At 40.6% G+C, this 23,021-nt stretch overlaps 1 protein-coding gene across 1 annotated transcript in view; it reads left to right on the top strand.

The window, feature by feature from the left end:
• Nucleotides 1-23,021, top strand: part of LRMDA (leucine rich melanocyte differentiation associated) — a 740,402-nt gene that overhangs the window by 598,962 nt on the left and 118,419 nt on the right. Inside the window, exon 6 of the mRNA XM_083440596.1 lies at nucleotides 19,101-19,185. Within this exon, the coding sequence (XP_083296722.1) occupies nucleotides 19,101-19,185 (85 nt within the window). The remainder of the gene's footprint in view (nucleotides 1-19,100; nucleotides 19,186-23,021) is intronic.

Here is a 23,021-nt window from a genome sequence, read left to right as displayed (position 1 = left end):
TTTCTTTAGTGAGTCTGAAAATGTCAATATAATGGCAAATTCTCTGTACATTATCTATCCTGGTAGTCTTGTGGTTGCCAATCACATTGTGAACTGCAAAACTTCGGAGTCTTAGTGGACTTAAGTAAAAAGTTCTGAGCAGGGCAGGCCTAGTTCTATTTTCATAAGAAACAACATTATAAATAAATTCTGTGTGCTTAACCTGCATGCTTATCAGCATTGTTCTAACCTCTATTAAAACTTTGCAGAGTGCAGTAATAACCTGGTTCTTGTACTGAATACATGTTCAATCATTTTGAATATGCTTGGTGCCCAAATTTCTATCTTAAACATAGAAGACGTTTATCCATTTGCATCTTTTAAAAGGTTACGCTGTAGCACCCCCTTCTGCTAACTAAGCTGTGTGGCAAGAAGCTTCAGGTTCAGCTCAATTTCTCCCCCTTAACATAGTGTAAAGACATCCTAGATTTACTTAATGTCAGAAAACAAAACTCCACTGCTAGTATAGTTGCTAGATCATGGTCTCTATGTGTAACATAGGTAGTATTTGAAGTAGACCTTTCCTGTAAATACTCAATATGGGTTTATTATATTTTATATTTATATGTCACCTTTACACAGTAAAGCACAAGAAATTTAATACACGTGGTTAAAATGCCATTATTAAGATCCCCAACAGTTGCAAAACAGCCTACAATTATTAGCAACAAAGGTAAAATATGATGAGTAGAACAGCAAAGAAGCTGTGCCATAAGAATCAAGAAAATGCTATTTGGAATCTCCTAAAGTCCTGTTGTGCACAATGGTATTGACTGCTCATCTTAAAAAAAGGATTATGAGGCAAGGCTTCATTTGGTGACTTGAAAAAGCTGGGAGGTTCTAGGCATGAACTGAAATGTGGGATCTTCCTTTCATTCAACCTTACTCTCTCCAAAAAGGACTTCTGATAAACTGAAATCAGGTGTGGGAAACATCATATCGTGCCAGTTGGCCATTTTAAGGAAGGTGAGACACTTCTCATGGAAGAGCACTTGCAAGTGAGAGGCGTGGGATCATACTGCACTTTGCATCACCCTTCCTTTAAAGATGGAAAAAAATATATGGTAGTGGTTCATATGAAAGAAAGTACTTTAACATATTTGAAATGCACACAAGGTCGATTCAGTCAGATATTCACACACTCTCTCTCTTTCCTGAGAGAGCTGTTTGTGAGAATCCCTATGACAGTGGGCTACAAAAACTTTGATAACCCAGGCCTACAATGACCTGGCCAGCCTCAAATTTCAGTATAGTATGTGTTTATTAAGCTTGAGCGTGTGCTAACCCAAGAGCCCAACATGTGTTGGACAAGACCTGTGCTGCAAAGTGATGACACAAAGACAACTTGCTACAGAGACAAATGGCTGTGTGAAGCAATGATAGAAATCAAAATCAGTTAATGTAATATTCTGTTGTATTTAGAGATCTCATTTCTATCATAATTCTTAGCATTATTGTCATGAGTGATGATATTTGAGCCCGTATTATTATCATGATGAGCCACCCTATGGGGCTTGAGTTGAAGGGTGGGGCAGAAATGCAATCAGCCAACAATTGCAAAACCTTGAAAATCAAAGGAAGCAAATGGACCAGCTTTATAAATGTGCAGTACATTACAGTAAAACAAATCAATTTTGATCTCCTTAGGAACCAGCATTGCCTTATGATTTTGTGAAGTCATGTGGCCTTTGATCATAGAAAGGCATTTAAGACTAGTCCTTAATCCCAGCTTTTAGAGGTGTTTAAGCAGTGGGGGTGGGAAGAGGAGAGAGAGAGAGAGAGAGAGAGAGAGAGAGAGAGAGAGAGAGAGAGAGTTTGATAACAGCTGGGATTTAAATTTTACTTTTGCCTTTCTTTTGTTTTGAAAGGGTTTCCATTATTTGTTGCTTCCCTTTTTCATACAGGAAAGATGGGTCATTGAGTAAACTGAAAGGAGTAAGAGGAAATGGGTGGGGACTTTGAATTAATCTTCTGAGAGGGGGGGAAATGTTTGATCAGTGAGCAGAAGAGGATGAAAACCTCTGATGTTGACAGCAGGCAACTTTCTGACTAGCATGTGATTGACATCTTTGATGCTTCAGTGGGGAATGGGGGTCCAGCTACGCCAAGGCATCCTCTGACTGTGGGTGGTAGTGTTAATAGTGTGGCAACTGGAAAGATTAATTGTGGATGAGAGGCAGGGTTATGAGGGGGGCTTCATGTGTCTAAAAGGAACAGTGGTAATAAGGCCTCTGATCTGTCATTCCAAAAGGAAATTAGTCAGGGCAGACTGAATCAGGCCTATTTTATTATAGGAAGGGAGGTAGGGGGCTGGGTAAGGAAGAAATTAGAAGGGAGGCATTTAGGATATTAAAGCAAAGCACTGGAGAGGATATTAAAGTAGGTCGTAGGAGAGGAGGAAGCTCTAGCCTTCCTGAAAGGCGAAGCCTGCCCTTTTCCAAAACTAGCTTGAGAAACCTCAGTACACTGGTGCCCTTTTTACAGCACCGTCAATCTCTTCAATCTGTTTGCGGCCAGCTCATGACCTGTTGACTTTTGCAGTGGTTTTGCCTAAGAAAATTCATTATTCATTTTGAAACGAGCTTGACAATAAATTGTTTGTCCATTGCCAGCACATAAAACCATGGTTAGATGAATAAACTTAACGCCCCCCCCGCCCTGCCCTACCCTTCTCTCCACCCCCCCCTCTCTCACACACACACCCCAAATCAAAATATATTTGCAGAAAGTTTACTCAAGCAGTATCTGCAATGAATTGTTTCTTTGTATATTTTACTTCCTACCCTTTTGGATAAAAGTAGATTTTTTTTGCCGATAAATTCTGTGTTACCATTAAAGGGGCTATTCATCATGCTTACTAATGTTATTAATCAAGATAACCACAGTACCCTTAAAATGAGATCATTTTGATAAATCATGTATGACATGAAAAGACTTTATTCCTTTTAAGTGCAATTTAGACTGTAATTTCCCCCCCTCATTTATGATTCATGGGAGAAGCATGGATAAAATTCCCTTGCACATTTACACCTTATCTCCAGTCATAATTCAAAGCTACTTTTAGATGGAAATTCAAGGTCTGATTCACCAAAGCAGATTGCTGGCTCATAATTTTTTGGCATTCAGGAGCCCCCCAAAATAATGTCCATACATTAGGCGCTTATCGATTTCACTCAATTAAGCTTAAATGAATAAGAAATCTTTTGCCATGATTAACATTTCTGATCCAGCTACACCCAGCTCTCAACCACACATTTTTCTGTAAGGTGGAAGAAAGAGATGGGGTGGGGTGGCCTTCAGCAGAAAGAGACTCCTTTGCATATGACAATCAGGTAGAAATTTTGGTGCCTTCTTAGTTCTGAAACAGTGCTGCATTACTTACAGAAATTACCTGGTTTATGGCAGTAAGTGCTTTTGTTGGCAATAGCCTACTTCATCAGATTCATGAGCATTGAAATATATGTCCACAACTGAAAAGATGTACACAGTCACAAGGGAATGCTGTGAATCCCTCATCTGGTAAATGTCTGAAAATAGATATAGACCCATGAATGTCTATCTCCCGGTGCTCAGTTTCAACATTACTCATTGTCACTGCATGCACTGCTTGTAGATGTGTTAATATTGCAAACAGGTCATTTGGAGGTTGCAAATAGGTTTATTGGCAATTCATAAAATTTTACATGGAATGCCAGGAGCAGCTTGCTGGATTGGCCAGAGTCAGTTTGTTTGCTTCCAGCAGGTGGGTTGGTCTTACTTACCAGGGGTGAGAGAAGCAAGGCAACAAGGAATATAAAGGTAAAGGTACCCCTGCCCCTACAGGCCAGTCGTGACTGACTCTAGGGTTGCGCGCTCATCTCGCTCAAGAGGCCGGGAGCTGGCGCCGTCCGGGGACACTTCCGGGTCACGTGGCCAGCGTGACGAAGCTGCAACTGGCGAGCCAGCACCAGTGCTGCACACGGAAATGCCGTTTACCTTCCCGCCGGAGCGGTACCTATTTATCTACTTGCACTTAGGGGTGCTTTCGAACTGCTAGGTGGGCAGGAGCTGGGACCGAACGACGGGAGCTCACCCCGCCGCGGGGATTCGAACCGCCGACCTTACGATCAGCAAGTCCTAGGCACTGAGGTTTTACCCACAGCGCCACCCACGTCCCACGAACAAGGAATATAGCACCATGCAAATGCCTTGGCAGGAGTGCCAGATTGGCACCACAAATACCTTTGCACCATGCTAAATTCCCAGCCACCTCACTCCTCCTGGTAAACAGCAGTGACCTGCCTGCCAAGACATAGGAATTTCAAGTTAGGACCTCTTGAGTCTGCAACTTGAACTGAAGAAGCCTGAGCTCAGAAACTGGCAAGAAAGTACATGGCAAAGGCCCCAGGGCTAGACTCCCAGTATTTCTACTATTACCAGACAATCCAGAGACTTCATGTCACTTCTCCTTCTGCACCTGAAGCCAGTTATGAAGCCTGATCATGCATAGGATGTGGTTCCTCACTAAGCGAGGCTGTACCCTCAGGCCATTTAAAATTTTGCTTATCCCTGACATGCCTGTACTGTATAAACCAAGTGAGAAGTAAAGATAGAAGAATACTTTTCATATCAAACTTTGCATTTTTCCTTGCTATGTTTGTATGTATAAACTTTCCTTTCAATTGTAACTATACTCATAATAAAATTTGAAAAATAGCCCTATGCCTTCTTTCCCCCATCAGCCAATGCCAACAAAGCTTTGTTTTTGTTTGTGTGTGTGCATGCTTTATTTTAAAGTAGCATCTTATATGAAAATATGTTAAAAACAACACTGATGTGCTTGTTGTAAAATGTAAAGTTCGCACTGTTGATTGCAAGTAAGACAATGGCACTATTCATTAAGCTGAAGAATGTCTGAAATGTTGAACTGTTATTTTCTTTAAATCCTGAAATAAATTACCTAGAAATGTTTAGTTTACACTGGCATTTAGGTTTCACAAGAGCAAAAAAAGAAAAAGAGTAATGCTATTTCATTTGGAATAGAGCATCATTTAAGACTTGGTATTTTTTGAAAAAACAGCTGTGGTTGAGAGTGGATTGGCTAAGATGGACCACAGGCCTCTCTCTGCTTCCATCAGAGGGTGAAGCATTTGGAGGAGTGTGGTCGGTCTCCAAGCATAACAGGCCTATTTTGTGTTGTCTTTAACCACTGGCCCCTACCAATCAGGATGGATGTGGTAGTTATAGAAGATATATCCTGTCTCTACATGGAATTTGCATTTAGCTCAGAAAAGAAACCTACAGATATGTACAGTTCTCCACATTTTGTAGCAATTTGTGATTATTATTTTTTTAATCATCATGAAAATTCACCAGCATTTATTGTGACTTTCTCCTAATAAACACATTTTTATATGCAGTTTTGGCTAATGTACACATCCTTGCATGCAGTTTCCCCATATATAATGCATTTTTGTATGTTGTTTTCATGAATATTTTCCTGTTTATGCACAGTGTCACCTAATATATGCATTTTTGTAATCGCTGTTTGGTTGGAGAACTGCATTGCAAAGTCAGTTCAGTGCGAATTTTGAAGGATAAGCTGTGTTTTGGTTTGCATATTACTTTGGAAAGTGAGAATTTGATAGCTTTAAATGAATACTGAATCAAATATCTTCCCCATCCCCACCTAGAACACTTTATGAATCTGGTGGAAACGCACTAGATACTCTTGCTAGTTTTTAAGGTGTTGCAATACCCCCCCCCCCGGCAGCACACTCAAATGGCTACCCCTGGGGAAAATGTGGAAGGATAGAAACAAACAAAACATTCCAAGTTTGGAAGACAACTTGTAAGACACATTTGTGGCATTCTGAAGCATTTATTTTCAGTGCAGCAAATGTGTAATTGAGAAACCACCATACTTAACATTTTATGTCTGCCTTCACCCTAAGACCAAGTGCCCTGTCTTAAAAGTGCCTGAAGAAGAAGAAGAGAATGAAGCCAAAGTGGTCCCTGCTGGTGCCCACTATTTATCCATATTCAGAGGAACTAACAAGTCTTCATTCATTTATGGAAAGGTTTCCTCCCTCCTCCTGCTTTCACTCTCACGCTCCTGTTCTCTCTCCAACTCAGCTGTCTCCATTACTTCCACTTTTCCTTTGGGGTCAGGTTTTTATTAATGAACTCTTTATAGAATATTTACCCACCTCTACAATTCACAGCTGTGAGATAAATCAAAACTAGAAGAGTCCAGTTGGATCTTTCAGCCATACAGAAATGATTTTTTCCCCCAACAGAGCATGTGACTTCATAGGTGTTCACCCATTTCATCAGGTTCTAGAGTGAAACTGTGGACTGGTCTATTTCAATATTTCTCTGATCTCTGTGGGGACCTATAGTATGAGCTGTACAGATTTCTGTGACTTTCAGCTTCCAGCTCTACTTTAGCATCTGATGAACTAGGAAAAGTCCCATGAAAGTAATTTCTTAAGCTAGACTCTTTTAGTAAACTTTTCTTTAATAAAGACTAGCCCAGCAACCCTCATTTTAACTTTTATGTTATTTTAATCTGCTTTTAATAATGGTGTGTTTTTAATATGCTCCTTTCCTTATTTTATTATTGCATTTTTTATGGCTAGTATGTTGCTTTGAGTCCAATTTTTTAACAAAAAGGCAACCTAAGAAATTTTATAAATAAAGAGGATGTGAATGTTCGGATCAAATGTAATTCAGTTTCGGTATTATAAAGTGTTATATAAAGCCTGTAGCAACTGAGCAGGAGGAAAAGTATTTGTAGTATATTGGGTGATATCCAACATTAGTCATTTTCAGTGCAGGCCCACTTAAATCCATGGACTTAAAAAGTAATTTAAATCCATTGATTTCAATAGGTCTTCTCTGAACGAGCTATATACCAAACATTCTGTAAGTTAGCAACTGACCCAAGGTAACACAATGAACTTAATGAAGTTTGCATATTTGAAACCTGGTCTCCTGTACCCAAGTCTCTATCCACTATGATGTACTTGCTCTCCAAAGACTTAGCATTTCCTTCCATAGCTATGGCTGTATGGATCAGGTTTTCTTCACTGATCCTCTCTCTGAATTGTTGCACAGAATAACCTTAACACATCCTGATGTTTGCTTCTGTTTTTAGTTTTCTTCAGGCTTTTCTCGGGCTGTGGAATAAAATGGTGGAAGAGAAAGCTAAAAGTTTTATCGTGAATATAGGTTTTTAACATACTTGTTTTCTCCTGGGCTGGAAATAAAGTTATAGTGGTAACAAATACATTCCTTCACAATATAATTGCTAATGATTTGCCAGAATAAACCATTAGTTTCTGAGATTAATCAGGGCCCTATTTATTGCCTTTAAAAATATTGTTTCCATTCATTTTAATACATTTGTTATAATAATTCCTGCAATCGTCAGCAGATTGCAACAATAAGGTCTGTTTAGGGGGCATCTTGAGTCTACTTGTGGCGGATAAAGTGAAAAGTAAAGGTTTTTTCACCCATAATGAAGTGCTTGTCTGTTGTTCGGGGCCATGGTCAAATGTCTGAAAAACCACTTTTTGAAACAAGTTGCTGCTTTTATGTGGGGTTACTTAGCAGGTCATCTCATTAAGCTGGTAAAGATTAGTCCACTTGCGATAATGCCATACAGATGGTATTTCGTCCTAATTAAAATAACTCTTTATGACTAATTTATTCTGCAAGTTTACCAACATGGATGCCCCCCAAAGTATACTGTGCCATTGCAATGTTTAAAATGAAAAATAAGCTCCTGGGGCCATTAGCAAGGAAAGTCTCCAAGCTACTGGACTGGGCAGGGATGGCATGCCACCTGTTGGATCATCTGAAACATAACAGTCACTGGTTATAAATCACACAGGAGCCCAGACCTTCCTCTCACTTGAAGCCCACTTTGCAGTAGCTTGGCAGGAGGAAAGCTGTATGTGCCTTCCTTAAGAGGAAGTCTTTCTTCTTTCAAGCTGATAAATAACATTGTCATGCATACAATTTTTACATCATACCTTTCCAGCATGGCCACTTTATTTCCCTCTTGCAGCAAAAACAGCCAACATTCCTGTGGCGCCTTAAAGACTAACAAATTTATTGTGGCATTGCTTTTGTGCATTAAAGCCTAGCTTTTCAGTTGAAAGAAGTGTGATCCTCAAGGCAAGAGATAAGAATGATCAGTAAAGTTTGTAAACAGTGTGGTCAGAATACCATGAGTTGCAATGGGAAGCAGAAGTGGTGTGGAGGTAAATTTTGATGTGCAGGAACTCATTGTGATAGACCCAAAGAGCCACACCCCTCAAAAAGCCATAGCTGAAAGAGAAGGTCTGTATGTCGTTCAGGGGTCAGACATCTGCTTGGCAGAGGATTCCAGGTGCGACCCCTGTCATCTCCAGGTAGAGTTGAAAAAGGACCCTGAAACCCTGGAGAGCCACTGCCAGTCAATGTAGGACAATTCTGAGTTGGATGGACAAAAGGCATAAGGCAGCTTCTTAACAGCAGTACATAGCACAAAAAAACAATTTACAGTGGTACCTCGGTTTTCGAATGTCTCCACTTATGAACATTTCAGTTTTTGAACACCATAAACCCAGAAGTAAATGCTCTGGTTTTTTGAACACACCTCAGAAGTCGAACGTGCCACGCAGCTTCATATTGAGTTTTTGGTTTTCATACATTTCAGAATTCAGTCTTCCAGAATGGATACCACTGTATTAGGCTCAGCATGACTGCTATGCATAATTTTCTGGGAGTATGTTGCACTGAATTTCTGATTTCATAGGTCCAACTTATAAAACATTGTGAGCTTCAACCAGCTGAAATGCAATCATTAATTTATAATGAGATATGGAAACAATTTTGCAAATAGGTGTTAGTCTATCCTCAAAAATGAAAGAAGTATGAAGCCTCTGCTTGATTATTTTCCTACATTTCCTCTATGCTAAGCTGCTGCAAAGCTGAAAGCTTCATTATGACCTCACTCACTTGCCAGTGCACAGAGCAGTGGCTCTCACGCTTTTTTCTCTGGGCCACACTTTCAGAATAAAAAATGGCTTGCGCCACTCCAAATGTTTTATTGATAAGAAATAATTTGAAAAAGAAAAAGAAACAACTCCTAGCAGTGCTTGATTGATAACAAAGAACGCAACTATTTTCTTATATGATCACGGGACATGCAAAAAGTATAAAACAATGCAGCTACATAAGAAAATGACTCATTCCCAAAATAGTATTGTAAATGAGCCACTTACATATGTACCTTAAGTATGTATACAATCCCAATGAGAGATATGAGCTTGCAGTATCACTTGATGCTCTGGGTCTAATTTTGAAAAGATATCTATGCATATTCTGCAATTATTATTATTATTTAAATGATACTATACCATACCACAGCGAAATGTTTAAATGTTTCTTTGATTGTCCGTGAATCTTCCCGCCACACTTGCCATCCTCTCCTGCCACACAAGTGTGGCATGCCACACCCTTTGAGAACTACTGGCATAGAGAATCCAGATCCATCAGTTACCCTGTCACCCATGTATTGTCCTGAATTTGCCCTCTACTACACTTCTGGGTAGCAATAGGATTGCTGCATTTCTTTGCAGAACCAAATCTATACAAAATAAGAATAGTATGACCCTTTCCCGTTCACTACAGCAATGACTGATAATATTGTATTTCTTGCTATATTAATTTTACACTGAAAGAAAGACAGTTACTTTTTGGGCTGCCAAAAATATAATTTCAATCTCAATTAAGTTCAAGTTGAAAAGCTTCAAATATCTGATATAGTTTGGCAGTTTCATACTGAAGCCTTGCTTTGAAATCTTTTTGTTGAAGTCTTTTTGCTGACCTGTGGTTTTCTGGTCAACAATAGAGTATCATAGGAACTAAAATATCCTCCCACAAGTACAGTGGTACCTTGGTTTAAGAAAAGCTTAGTTTATGAACAATTTGGATTAAGAACGCTGCAAACCCAGAAGTAGGTGTTTTGGTTTGTGAACTTTGCCTTAGAAGCAGAACATGTTCTGCTTCCTGTTGAGTGTAAATTGAGTCCCCCGCTGCTATGGGAAAACACACCTTGGTTTAAGAACACTTTGGTTTAAGAACAGACTTCAAGAATGGATTAAGTTTGTAAACCAAGTTACCACTGTAACTTGCCATTGTTGATGTTGGATTTGTGTCCATTTATTCTTTTGCATAGACAGTAACCTGTTTGTGCTATGTAAACAGCAGAAGAGCATTGTCAGTACATATGCTGTTGGAGGATGTTCAGATGAATGAACCCCTGATGGTGGTATGAATGCCTGATATAGGAATGAATGAATGAATGAACACCATTGAAAAATAGTGTGTTTCAGGTGATGTACAAGTTTTATTTGTAGCTACGTCATTGATAGTTCGTTCTCACTGGGTACTTGTCTTTTGATGCTGAGGTTATTGTGTGACGACCACCAAAGTGTGTTTATGACCCAGTATAAAAGTCAGTATAAAAGTCATGTACTGGGGAGATTTGTATTTTTTCTTGAGGGAGAAACCTAGCCTGCCACTTGCCATCCACTTCTTTGTGCCCCTCCTGTGTAAATAGTTTTCCAACCCTGGGCAATAGGGCACCCCTTTTGGAAAATGATGAGAATGCATACTGTATTTATCAAATATCATAAAAAACTCCTGTTAATAGCAACTGAAAAATCCAACAGTCATACACATTCATAGTTTGCAAATGTGAGCTATGAAAATATGAATGGCTATTTTGTGACTATTGTCAACGTTTGCATTAGTTGTGGATTGCAGGGGTCTTGTGCCCACCATTATTATCTGGTTTGGAAATTCATCAATGAGCCCGAAAAGATTGGATATCCTTGCACTGGTAAACATCTATCCACCTTCACTTTATAGATGGGAGGGAGAAATGACATGGAATGGATGTGCAGTCCTGGGATGATGTAAAGTGTGCTTTTATATCGTAAGCAAAAGATCAAGCCATTATTTTTATTATATTTCAAGAGGTGACAGCTACAGTCTTTCTATTTTTCATTAAAAATAGTGTGTGGGGGGGGGGACTACATGATGCTGAAACTAGACAGTGGAATTTCCAATTGGGGGCCCTCACATAAGCTATCCACATTAAGAATGAGTAAATACGACATAAGCACACAGCCTGCAACATGCACCTTTGAATGTATTGTGAAACTATTGTCTTGTAGGGTACTTGTTTACCTGAATTGCAAGACTTTGGCTTCTAGACAAATGTTTATCCTAGAATCCGTCTGTAACTACTACATCTCTTTTCTAAATAGGCCAGCTATCTTGACTGTCTTACGCTCTTGGGTTTAAGCTGCTATCAGCAATGTTTATTTTATTCATCACGTTTGTATTCTTGCAGCCACCCAGAAATAGAGAGAGAGAGAGAGAGAGAGAGAGAGAGAGAGAGAGAGAGAGATATCAGAGCCAGTGTATAGATTAATTGTCTTCTAACAACCATATGAGCCAAACTAAGCTGATCAATAGTGAAAGGGCACCAGGCGTCAAGGTCAAGCTGAGGGTGGGGTGTCCAAAACTCAGAATTCCTGGAGGTCAGGTGTTAGAGCTAGAAGCTAGAGTACAGCAAGCAGGAAGTACTGCCTATTGCCTGGCGGAGACAGAAGACCTATACTGTGCTGGCCAAGTCAGATGCTTCATTGTTGTGGTTGTTGCTGTTTAGTCGTTTAGTCGTGTCCGACTCTTCGTGACCCCATGGACCAGAGCACGCCAGGCACTTCTGTCCTCCACTGCCTCCCACAGTTTGATCAAACTCATGCTGGTAGCTTCAAGAACACCATCCAACCATCTCATCCTCTGTCGTCCCCTTCTCCTTGTGCCCTCCATCTTTCCCAACATCAGGGTCTTTTCCAGGGAGTCTTGTCTTCACATGAGGTGGCCAAAGTATTGGAACCTCAGCTTCATGATCTGTCCTTCCAGTGAGCACTCAGGGCTGATTTCCTTAAGAATGGATACGTTTGATCTTCTTGCAGTCCATGGGAGTCTCAAGAGTCACCTCCAGCACCAGAATTCAAAAGCATCAATTCTTCGGCGATCAGCCTTCTTAATGGTCCAGCTCTCACTTCCATACATCACTACTGGGAAAACCATAGCTTTTACTATAGAGACCTTTGTTGGCAAGGTGATGTCTCTGCTTTTAAAGATGTTGTCTAGGTTTGTCATTGCTTTTCTCCCAAGGAGCAGGCGTCTTTTAATTTCGTGGCTGCTGTCACCATCTGCAGTGATCATGGAGCCCAAGAAAGTAAAATCTCTCACTGCCTCCATTTCTTCCCCTTCTATTTGCCAGGAGGTGATGGGACCAGTGGCCATGATCTTCGTTTTTTTGATGTTGAGCTTCAGACCATATTTTGCACTCTCCTCTTTCACCCTCAATAAAAGGTTAATTCCTCATACTGCCTGGCAATCATGGTTTCTGAAGTAACACATTTTTGTGCTTGAAAGGGATTCTGAAGCCTAAGTGAATACACAACCCTTGTATTCCTGGTTCAAGAAGCAGAGCCACTAGGTAGGTAGCAGTTTGAATCAAAGTGTTCCCAGTCGGACACTGTCCATTGCACTGCACTGGCTCCTTTTAATTAACTGTATGTCATGGTTAATATATTCAGTGTTGGAAATGAGGATTGTGTGTGTGTGTGTGTGTGCGCGCGTGTGTATGCAATTAACGATTTTCAGTGTCCTTTTTGTAAGTGCTCATTGCACGCTCTGAATCCTTTTCGGAGAGGATGTTGACTTACTGCTGTTCTTCCTGTGTTGTAAAATTTTGTCAGGTGCAATATATTAGTGACTATTATGGTTATTGATGTGTGTGCATGTGTGAAGAATTTATAGCATGCGATAGAAATGAGCACAATTTCTCACATATCCTGGATAAATATTTAAAGAGTCAGAGGTAGGGGAACACCGCCTTCAACAGGCATAACCGCTAGCTGCGGCACATGGAAGGATACCAACTGTTAACAAGTCTCCTTGGAATACAGCAACATTGCATCCTATAAAGCAAGACAAACGGTTTGACAGAATCCTACTTTTCATAAGCAATTGCCATTGCTGAAGTGAAAATAAAACGATCACAACGTTTTTAAAGGACTTTTCCGTTTCAGGTATTGCAGCGTTGTTGAAAAAGCAGCCGTTTGAGAGTCTTATTTATTCAAGGCTAGCATTTAATTTGCTCATTACATCCAGGCTAGGACTACCCACTAGGACTGCCACTGAAACCAATGGCTCCAGGCCGCCTCTTCCTATTTCCTCCTCCACTGAGGTTGGGTAAAGCAAGAATGTTGAGTTTCAGTGGGATGGCACAACTTGTAAAACTTTGCCTTATTAAACATTATGGGTAGAGAAGGTAAGGTAGCAGCTTCTTGCAGCAGTGTTTGCATATCTGCCTTAACAGTTAATTCCAGCCCTGCTTTGCATATTTTCTCCTGCAGAACTCTAAAGGCTGCTTAAGTGTCTATGCACTTAGGCACGCTGGATGTCTAAAGGCCTCAACATTACATGCGTTACCTTATGAAATGGGAAATAATTTCAGTAGTGGAAGGTTTTTTAGGGGTGTTCCACAAAACACCACGCCAGGGTGGTGTTTCCCAGTTCAGGATGGCTGTAGCTTGGAGCTATAGATTCACCAAGAAGCAGCTCAGACTGGGAGCTTTTTTTGATTCTGTGAACCACCCTGATATCTTATGATAAAGGGTGTTAGATTTACATATCTAACAAATAATTAAAATGGATAAGCTGGATAATTCACCCTCTCCTGGCTGCCAGTCAGAGTGAGGAAGAAGAACTGAAAAATAATCACCTTTACTTTTTACTTTATCTGCCACAAGTAGACTCAGGCTCCCTAAAACTCCTGTCTGGCTTCTTGTCTCTCCTCCTCCAGCTGTTGGAGAGATGGGTGGGGGTCTGAGAGCCAACCAGGAATCCAGGCAGGATGCATAGGTTCAGTGGCTCTTCATGGTCACTGATAGCATGGATATCTGTTGGTGGACCTCAAATTCTGGGTCTGGGCAGGGCCAAACCCTGACCCCCTGTTTTGTTCCTATGCCTGTATGCATGCACCTTGAATGTTGCAGACAGTGATTATGTGACAAGTGGCACAAGGTGGCATAAGACTTAGTTGTATCTGGGTGGAGCCAGGAGTTTCTTATTGCTATTAAGTATTCTTTAAAAAGAGACAATACAACTTCCTGTCTAACTTTCTGACTGATGTTTCTTCTAAGGCTTCCATGGCAGTTTTTCCCCCTCCTTGCCTAGGCATAGTGAACTTCAGTTTCTTTTAGGGGTGGTCAAATTGGTCAATTTCAGATCACTTGGTTCTTCTAAGCTTTTTGTCATGCCAGAGCATGACAAGCCAGTTCTATCATCACCCTGTACTACAGCTTGGAAGTTGTGATCTTGATGTGATCTTCAAGCTGAGAAAGGGGCCCTCTCCATTGCCCGTTGTATGGACAAAAAGCTGCACCAAGATCTTGGATCATGAACACTCACACATCTATGCACTATGTTTAGGGTGGGTCCCTTGATGCCCAGTTTCCTGGTGCAGTCCTGGTTCCTCCTTTGCAAGTTGACCAACCTCCAAGGCTTGGCAGGACTAATCAGACCTAGGAGACAGAGCTTCCCCACTGCTGCACTAGCTCAGAGGTGGGGAACCTAAGGATGAGAGGGCAAGTGCTGTCTTCCAGACTTCTCTGTTTTGCCCCTGAGACTTTCTATGTCACATCCATTCCCAGAGACCACACTTAAGTGTTTTCATCTGGCTGTAATGTAGTGCTCTTGCTTGCCTGAAAGAAGGATGGAGAGGTGTTTTTCCATCCATGTTTGTATCTGGCCCTCCCACCACAGTATGTGGCTCCTAGAAGGCTACTCATGAATTAATGTGGCTCTCAGGCTGGAAAATGTTCCCCACCCCTGCTTCAGGACATGGATCAGACTGTTCAATTGATCCCTCCTTTCCATTACTTACTGGAGGTGGCACGAGAATAGCAGCAAACGATATGAAGCTAATCAATAGTATGTTTTCTGGGTGTCTTAAGTACATTTGGTAAATTAATTCAGTTTGTCTGGAATAAATATGGAATGGTGGTTGGCAGGGACAGTAGCTAACACATTCACACTGGAAACAATTTGCCAGTTTTCTCTTAGGCAGGAGAAATATCTTCATTTTTGTTTCTCTTTCTTTTTTGTATCTGTCAGCAAGATCCATTCAAGGTCATTTTTTGCAATGTAACTGAAACTTCAGATATGACTGTCAGAACTATCTGTAGACATGAGCTGTCGCACATCAATCCTTTCAGTATCAAAATATTGTGGCAAATATTAAAGAATCATAATTCTTTACAATTCACTTTTGGAAAATTGGTAAGGGCATGGTGTCATTCAGTAGTTAAAAATGAGAAACGATTGACGCTCTTTTTTCCTTTTTTTCCTTTTACACAGACTTTATTCGCATTATTGGAATTTTTCAGCCAGTCACCACTTGTGCAAAATAGTCCTGATGCAGAATTAACTAGCATTTGTAACAGAACACTTAGTGTGGAGGTAATGAGACTCTTGTACCCTTGACAGGGAATTATGCACAGAAGAGCACGAAAAGACCTATCTGAAACCCTTCTGTTCTTCCTTTTCTTAACATGGAAAATAAAGCTAAATTGTCCCTTCACACCAGTATCCTTTTTGGAAGTTCTTGAATTTTGATCTGTCAGTGGTATTTGCTGAAAAGGCAGAGTTTCCTTCCAGTAATTTTAAGAAAAGCTATCATCAAACTGTCAACAGCCTAAATTGAGATTAAAAGTACCGAAGAGAAATCTTTGCTATTATCAGGGTTTCAACTAAGAGCCCTTGTGCAGACAGAAAATATCTGAAAGGTCTAAAATGGAGCCGCATCATCTTTTTTTATCCATTGGAGAAACTGGGGGGTGGGGTGGGGGTTTGTAGGTCATTCTTTAAATAAGTGACAAAAGCTTAAACATACTACCTAGATTTGCAGACAAAGTCAAAATATAGTGTAGTGTATGCACCTGTGCTTTGCATACCATTTCAGAGTCACTGAAAACATCAGACTTGTCTGCTGGAGCTGTCCAAAGCCGGAATGGGCTGAATGTCTTATATTCACCTTGGTTGCTAAAGGTGAAGATAAGCACATGTTTCAACTGTTGCTCCCTTTTTGCTAGGGCCAGTCCATACTACTAAATGCTTCTTATACTTAATACTTTGGGAAGATATTGAAGATTCCTTTAGAAAATATTCCTGTGTGCACACTTGTGTGCACCCTGTTAGTATTTCATGCTGCAGATGTGACTGGTGTAATTCACATGCCTGTCTGGGAAGAGTGTGGGAACGGAAGACAGTCTTGTCTCTTCCGCTATGTGTACTGTTATACTGTACTTTTACTTTTGCTTTTGCTTGCATCCTGTCTGTTCTCTCGGAGCGGGAGAGAAAGGATGCATTGATTCCTTTGTCTGTATGTAGTGTGTAAATAAATATGTAGATTAGCTCTGCGATGTCTCATTCTTCTTGCTGTGTTACGCTAGAAGATTAGTGTGCATATACTAGTTGGTATATGTCGCTGAAGCGCAGTAGAGAAGAAGGGGAATGCCTTTTCCAGAGCTGGGCATACCGGAGGACGCTTGGAGTTTGGGGGCTGCAGGGGCACCCCAGGATGTTTTTCCAACATGCCTTCCTTCTTCCCCACAGGGCTATCCAGGTAGTAAATGCTGCTCAATGTCCTTGACTCGCTGCTATACTAGAATAAGCTCAATCAGGTGAATAGTGAATTCAAACATTAGGCACCAGGCAAAAACATTCCTTTTTAACAAGGCCTTTGGCTGATTTGAATGACATCCTATGATCTTTTAAAATGTGGATTTGGGGGGGGGGAGGTTATTGGGTTGTTGTTTTTATTTTTATTATGGACTTTTTGGTTTTATATTTTGATTTTATTTTGTAAACCATCCTGAGCCCTGCAAGTATAGGGTGGTATATAAATGTAATAAATTAAGCAAGCAAGCAAACAACCCCCCCCCCTAGAGAGCCCAATCATAGGATAAATGGTTTCAAAATGTGTACAACTACAAATAAAGAAAACCAGTCTGGTTTTGTTGGGTCACTAACACACCTGCTTCAGAAGTTAGGGCACACTGAAATAGTTTCAGAGTAAATGAATACTGTATAGCAGACATCAGGCAGAGATAAGTCTTCAGCTATGTGTAAAATTAGATGTAGTGAAGGCCTAGGTGTAAGAGTGATCTTTCATGTTTGAACGGGGAGAGGGGTACTGCAACTGCAGAAAGATATCTTTGTTTTCATCTGTGAAATATTGGAGGGCAGGAAGTAGCCAGCATTAGTGGAAAATGTAGTATGGTCCATTTGCTTTGGTTGAGTGACATTCATAAAGTTAATCCAGATTTAGCAAAAGACCTGGGTGCCAACTCTATAGGGCTGAGGTGTCTCCAGCCCCAGCCCCATGTATTTTGGGACAGGCAGAGACCTGAATCTTGAGGAGGCTGAGCACAGCACAGCTTTCCTCCTGAGCACAAGAGAGGAGGAGCCGCATTGAAGCCACATGGTCCTGGGCTAAGTGCTCGGCCCGCTCCCGATGATGTGCACATGTCACCGAGTGGAGGAGACAAAATGGACCACTTCCTACACCCCTGCCTGCTTTGAGTAATTGCCAGCTTTTGGACTGGTGCCATACAATGGTCAACAACAACAATTACCTGTCTTTCACCAGTAGGTCTCAGGGCAGATTCACAACAATTTAAATTTCAGCATTAAAAACAGGGAAAGAGCCATGTTGGTTGTGCCAGTTAGCATGTGCAGTTCTTCCTGTGTAGGTTTAGTCTTTCACCTACAGAACGAAAACAAAAAAGTGTGTCTTCTTTAGATCAAAATGCATGCTTTCACACTTTAAGTTGAGATGGGTTTAATGATCAGTAGCTGTAATTATCTTTCTGTGAGTAGTTACCTGGGTTTAGTTGCTCTGAACTCAACTTCTAACTCCTGTCAGAATGTACTGCTACAGCAGTTGGCCTAATATGCTACAAAAGTTGGCCTAATATTAAAACATGTTTTAAAGTAATATATGTTAGAATAATACAGATTTACAAATAAGACCTGTCTCTTGCTTTTGAAAAAGTAACATTTAGCAATAGCAAAGCTACTGCTTCCTAGAATGCCTAGTCGTAAATATAGTAAGGCCTAAAATTCCTCACCCTCCAGTAGGAAATAATTAAATGTGTGCTTGGTTGTTTCAGAATTAATTTAGACCTGTTATTACAAGGTTTATAGGTTTATTTGATATTCCAGTTGTTATGGGACAGTTAAGTATGTTCCATAACAGAGTTTGAGATTTATTGTTTAAAAACTAATACTCGCCTCTTATAGTTTATTTTACTTAATATATTCCATGTAGTTTGGATTTTGAGAGTAGTTAATCTTGCTTACAAGGCAGGATGGCCACATCCAGTGGTCAAAGCTGCAGCTGGTAGAGGTGGAGCTCTCTCCATAGGTAGCTTGTGAAGGTATGTGGAAGCTGGTTGTGCTGATACCCTCTGGGCAGCATACCGTAATGCTCTTCAAATCAAGCCTGCTTCAGACCCCATTTCCTGGAGCTGACTTGCAGATTGCCAGAGTGCCATTTTAGTGTTCAGGTGGGATGGTGGGTGATATAAAGACTTCAGTACTCCTGGGGCAAGTTTCAAAGCATGGTTTAACAGCTTGCTTCTGCTTGGGTGGGGTGGGGGGTGGGAGCATACCATCACATCAACCCCTGCCTGCAGCCTGAAGTGGTACAGTCAAGACATGAAAACAATTAAAACCTAAAAAGTGAACAAGAGTTGGCTCACCATGTCAGTCACTTGAAAGTTACGTTTTCCCAAATCCAATCAAAGTTCTCGGTACATGGCAAAATTAATTTTATCTCTAATATTGTACTTTGCATTGTGTGTACATGTGTGAGTGTATCCTCTTAATGAAATATACATACTGGCATCAATTATATTTATCTTTCTTCCCCCCAGGCAACAACTGATGCTGCCTCCATTTCTCCTCAGATGAGCTATACACCTCTGCCAACTGGATCAAGGGACCTCACCAACCACAGAGGTAAGAAAGAAAAGAACCACAATACACACATGGACACACACACACACAAAGGAACTATTGTCATTCACGACTGTGAGGGGGGAAACTTCACTGTAAAGCCATTAGACTTTACTACCTCTCTGTAGGCACCCTGGAGACAATGCACCAAACTTTTGAGATATTGAGAAGAGCAATGTATTTGGCAAAATTAGTTTTTAACAGATTTCAACAAGCCTTACAGGTACTCTACTGGGAGATAATCTATTAAATAACATTTGCTTCAGTTTCAACAACAATTATGTTACATATTGCTAAATTGACAACTGTATTCTCCCCTTAATTTTTTTTTAAATCTGTAAATGATAAAAATACTAAAATATGTTTATTTTCCAATTAACAGTTCAGGTTGTGATTTACTATTACTTTAGTACACATTTACTTGGCATTTGCTTCTTCTTACCATTCTGTTTACCATGAAAGGGTAGGAATCTTATCTATCTATCTATCTATCTATCTATCTCACAGGTCATTGAAAACTAAAAATGCTGTATTCATATAAAAAGGAAAGAGATGAACAGTTGCAGTAAAGGAAGTATTTTGAATGGTCGGGGCAGAAGGGTGGGGGGCAGGCAAAACTTTGTTTCATGTTATGCCAGCCTAGGTCAGGCCTGATATCATCAAGTGTTGACAGTGAGGTCAGCTGGAAATCCAATGGCTCCAGTACTGACTTAGTCACTCTGTAAAATGTCCTGTCTTGCTGATTTCCATGGGATGCTCTTTTGGCAGGTAGAAAGGGAAGATTTCCACCACAGGAGTGAGGCCACTAGAGTGGCGTAGGGCTGCATGAAGGGAGACTTTTGTCCCATTTACCCCCGCCCTTCACTCCAGCATGGTGGGTTGTGGTTTTGGATTGTAGCCTTGGTTGTTCATTATGCAGGTTTCCAATCTTGTCTCCTTTCTCGTGGTAGTCCTGTAAAGTAAGTGACTAAATATACCAGACAAAGAACTATAGTCATGCTTTGTGATAGCAATAGGGAACCTGTGGCCGTCCATATATAGTTTGACTGCTATAAATTGTTGCAACCTGAGTAGGGTGCTAATGCATCTGTAAGGGCTGCAGAAGAGAACATGGAGCCAATGATGTCAAGTTGCTCCTGGCAACTGATTCAAGAAACTCCATAGCAACAGAGTAAGTCAGTGAATAGGGGTAGAACTACAGCAACTGCGGAATACTACAGAGCCAGCCATGGCTGTCTATTTCATTGCACTTTAGCTACTATGATATGGGCAAACATACCGACATTTACCACTTGGTAAGTTGGTCATCTGTATTCATCCTTGCCTTAGGCCTCTTGGTGAGTTAATGGCAGATTGAAATTGTGAGCTTCATTGTCTTAGACGCTATGCTACATGTAGCTCTTTATTTTGATAAGACAAACATCCTTAACTTGATTAGATGAATTTCAGACTGCTGTTTTATCAATTACTGAAAACTGAGCACACATTAGTAAGGAAAGCTGAGGCTCTGAGGAGAGTTTACACCATTTGAGGAAGCGCATAAAGATTTTGAAGGCCTTTTGAGGGAGATACTATTAATAGATAAGTAACTACTTAGTTGTGCATTAGTTTAGCTTCGGGAAAGATGGATGATAGATACAAGTAGTTTTAAAAAATAAATCTACTTGTAAATCTACCCCGAGAGTTGGTAGTTTTTAAACGGTTTATAGCTTGGGATGATTCATTTTGCTAGATTTTTTAAAAAAATATACAAACAAGGCAAACAATAAAGAAACAAAGAACAACAGGGGGGAGTGCATTGTTGCCGTTGGGATAAAATAAACAGAAGAGTAGCACACTTCTGCAGAAAGCATAATACAATAGATTCCTCGAAGGGAGAATTTGAGTCGTGTATCGACAAGGTAGCCTTACCAAATAGGGACGTGTTGTGAGGCGTGGCTATGCAGTGCACTATTTTTATTTATACAGCATATAAATGGAGCTAATACAAAATCAGAATGTTCTCATTTTGTAACCCCTGTTAGAACCCTCCTATGAAGAGTTAAAGATACTTTTTTTTATAAATGTTCAAACCAGTGAGTATTCTTCTCTGTATTTCAAGCTGAATTGCATAGCCATGTGGGCAGGGAGAAGGAGGCAATTCAGTCAAAGTTTCAAGTCCCGGAGATTTCAGTGGGAAGTTGCTAAGCAGGTCTGAGATGAAGTTAAAAATATTTAAGTTTGGCCAGATTTCACCCTGTGTGAATAAGGAGAGGGAAAATTATCCAAGGGTCAGGTAAAACTGGCTCTTAGCAAGATACCATTGGCTCATTTTGACAGTTAACGTGTATATATCCTCAAGGAAATAGTAATTAAGGGATGTTTTCCAGAAATCCAGGTGTTGTGAATTGAGTTTGGAACATCTTGCTGGAAGACTGTATGTGAGCCATCAACTTTTTCTTTAGAATGCAAAGAAGTTCTCTGAGCTCACAAAACCTAATTGGAGTCAAGAGTGTACCAAGAAAAGAATGAAACACATAAACATGCCATTTTGGAATCTCACTCCTAAGGTTTTTCTATTCCCTGAATGGTCTCAGTCTCACATAAAAGATTGAATCAGCTATTGCATATGTAAATATTGGCAGCTTTTCGGGAATTCTTTGCAGCCTGGAGCTAAGGGAGAGAATGACCACTGCCTTTGTTCATCTCCAGAGGGGCTTGTTTACAAGACTGAATCTCTTGTGAGCAACTTAAGGCAGCTGTAAATTAACTCTGCTTGGGGCTCAAAAAGAGGAAAAACAGAACCAACTCATCTGTGTTTGGCTACATTTTCACAATTTCCACTTCATTTTTTCCTTCGTTTAGAACAAAGGAAAAAATATGACAGAAGCTATGCTTTTCCTACTCAACTTAGTTTGCAGTCTTTGTCCTAGATCCAAAGAACCAGCAACTATGTGCCCAAGCAGTTTAAATGTTTGGTTCCTGAACACAGGACCTCTCCCCATGCCAAATGAAATCCCATTTTTTAAAAAGGGGAGCTTTGGAAGCAATTTGGTGAACTGTCCCCAACCCATTTCTGAATGGAACTGATTAAAACTAATTATTTTCACCTAATTATTATACATCAGGTCCTCATTCCAAATTTATTTCTATTAAACTCCCTACTGCAAATGGATTTCAGTGATATCACTAGGAGCATGATAACACCAAGAGGCTGTCTTTCTGCTACTCCTCCCTCCTTTGCCTAAGTTAATTTACCAGAGTGAAGGTGGTGACAGGGAGAACTCTCAAGAACTGCATGCCTCAGGACTAAATTTCAGATGCTGCTGGAGGCAGGTAGGCAGGCAGTCATAGCTATGCTGTGTGCAGTGCTTGTAAGGTATTCCTCTCCACTGGGAACCTCAATTGTTCATGTACAAAAGTGGGAGCATTTGGAAGCCTTTTCAAACATACAGGTGTTGGGGGCATGCCAGAAGGGCTTGCTGACACTGGGAATTGACTAGCCATGTATCCCCGCTTCCCTTCAGCATATTCTATGTATAAATGCTGAAAAGAACTAATGTTTCTGACCATTTAAAGATGCCTATTGCTTTCTTTTTGACAATAAACTCAGACTACTGCATAGTGATCTTGGGGACACGGGTGGTGCTGTGGTCTAAACCACTGAGCCTCTTGGGCTTGCTGATCAGAAGGTTGGCGGTTCAAATCCATGCAATGGGGTGAGCTCCTGATGCTCTGTCCCAGCTCCTGCCAACCTAGCAGTTCGAAAGCACACCAGTGCAAGTAAATAAATAGGTACCACTGCGGCAAGGAAGATAAATGGCATTTCCATGCATTCTGGCACTTGTCACGGTGTTCTG

The sequence above is a fragment of the Podarcis tiliguerta genome (genome assembly GCF_965153285.1).
Source record: "Podarcis tiliguerta genome assembly, chromosome: 5".
In the NCBI taxonomy this organism is placed as follows: Eukaryota; Metazoa; Chordata; class Lepidosauria; order Squamata; family Lacertidae; genus Podarcis; species Podarcis tiliguerta.
The sequence above is the reverse complement of the archived record's forward strand: the minus strand, read 5'-3'. Positions and strand labels throughout refer to the sequence as shown.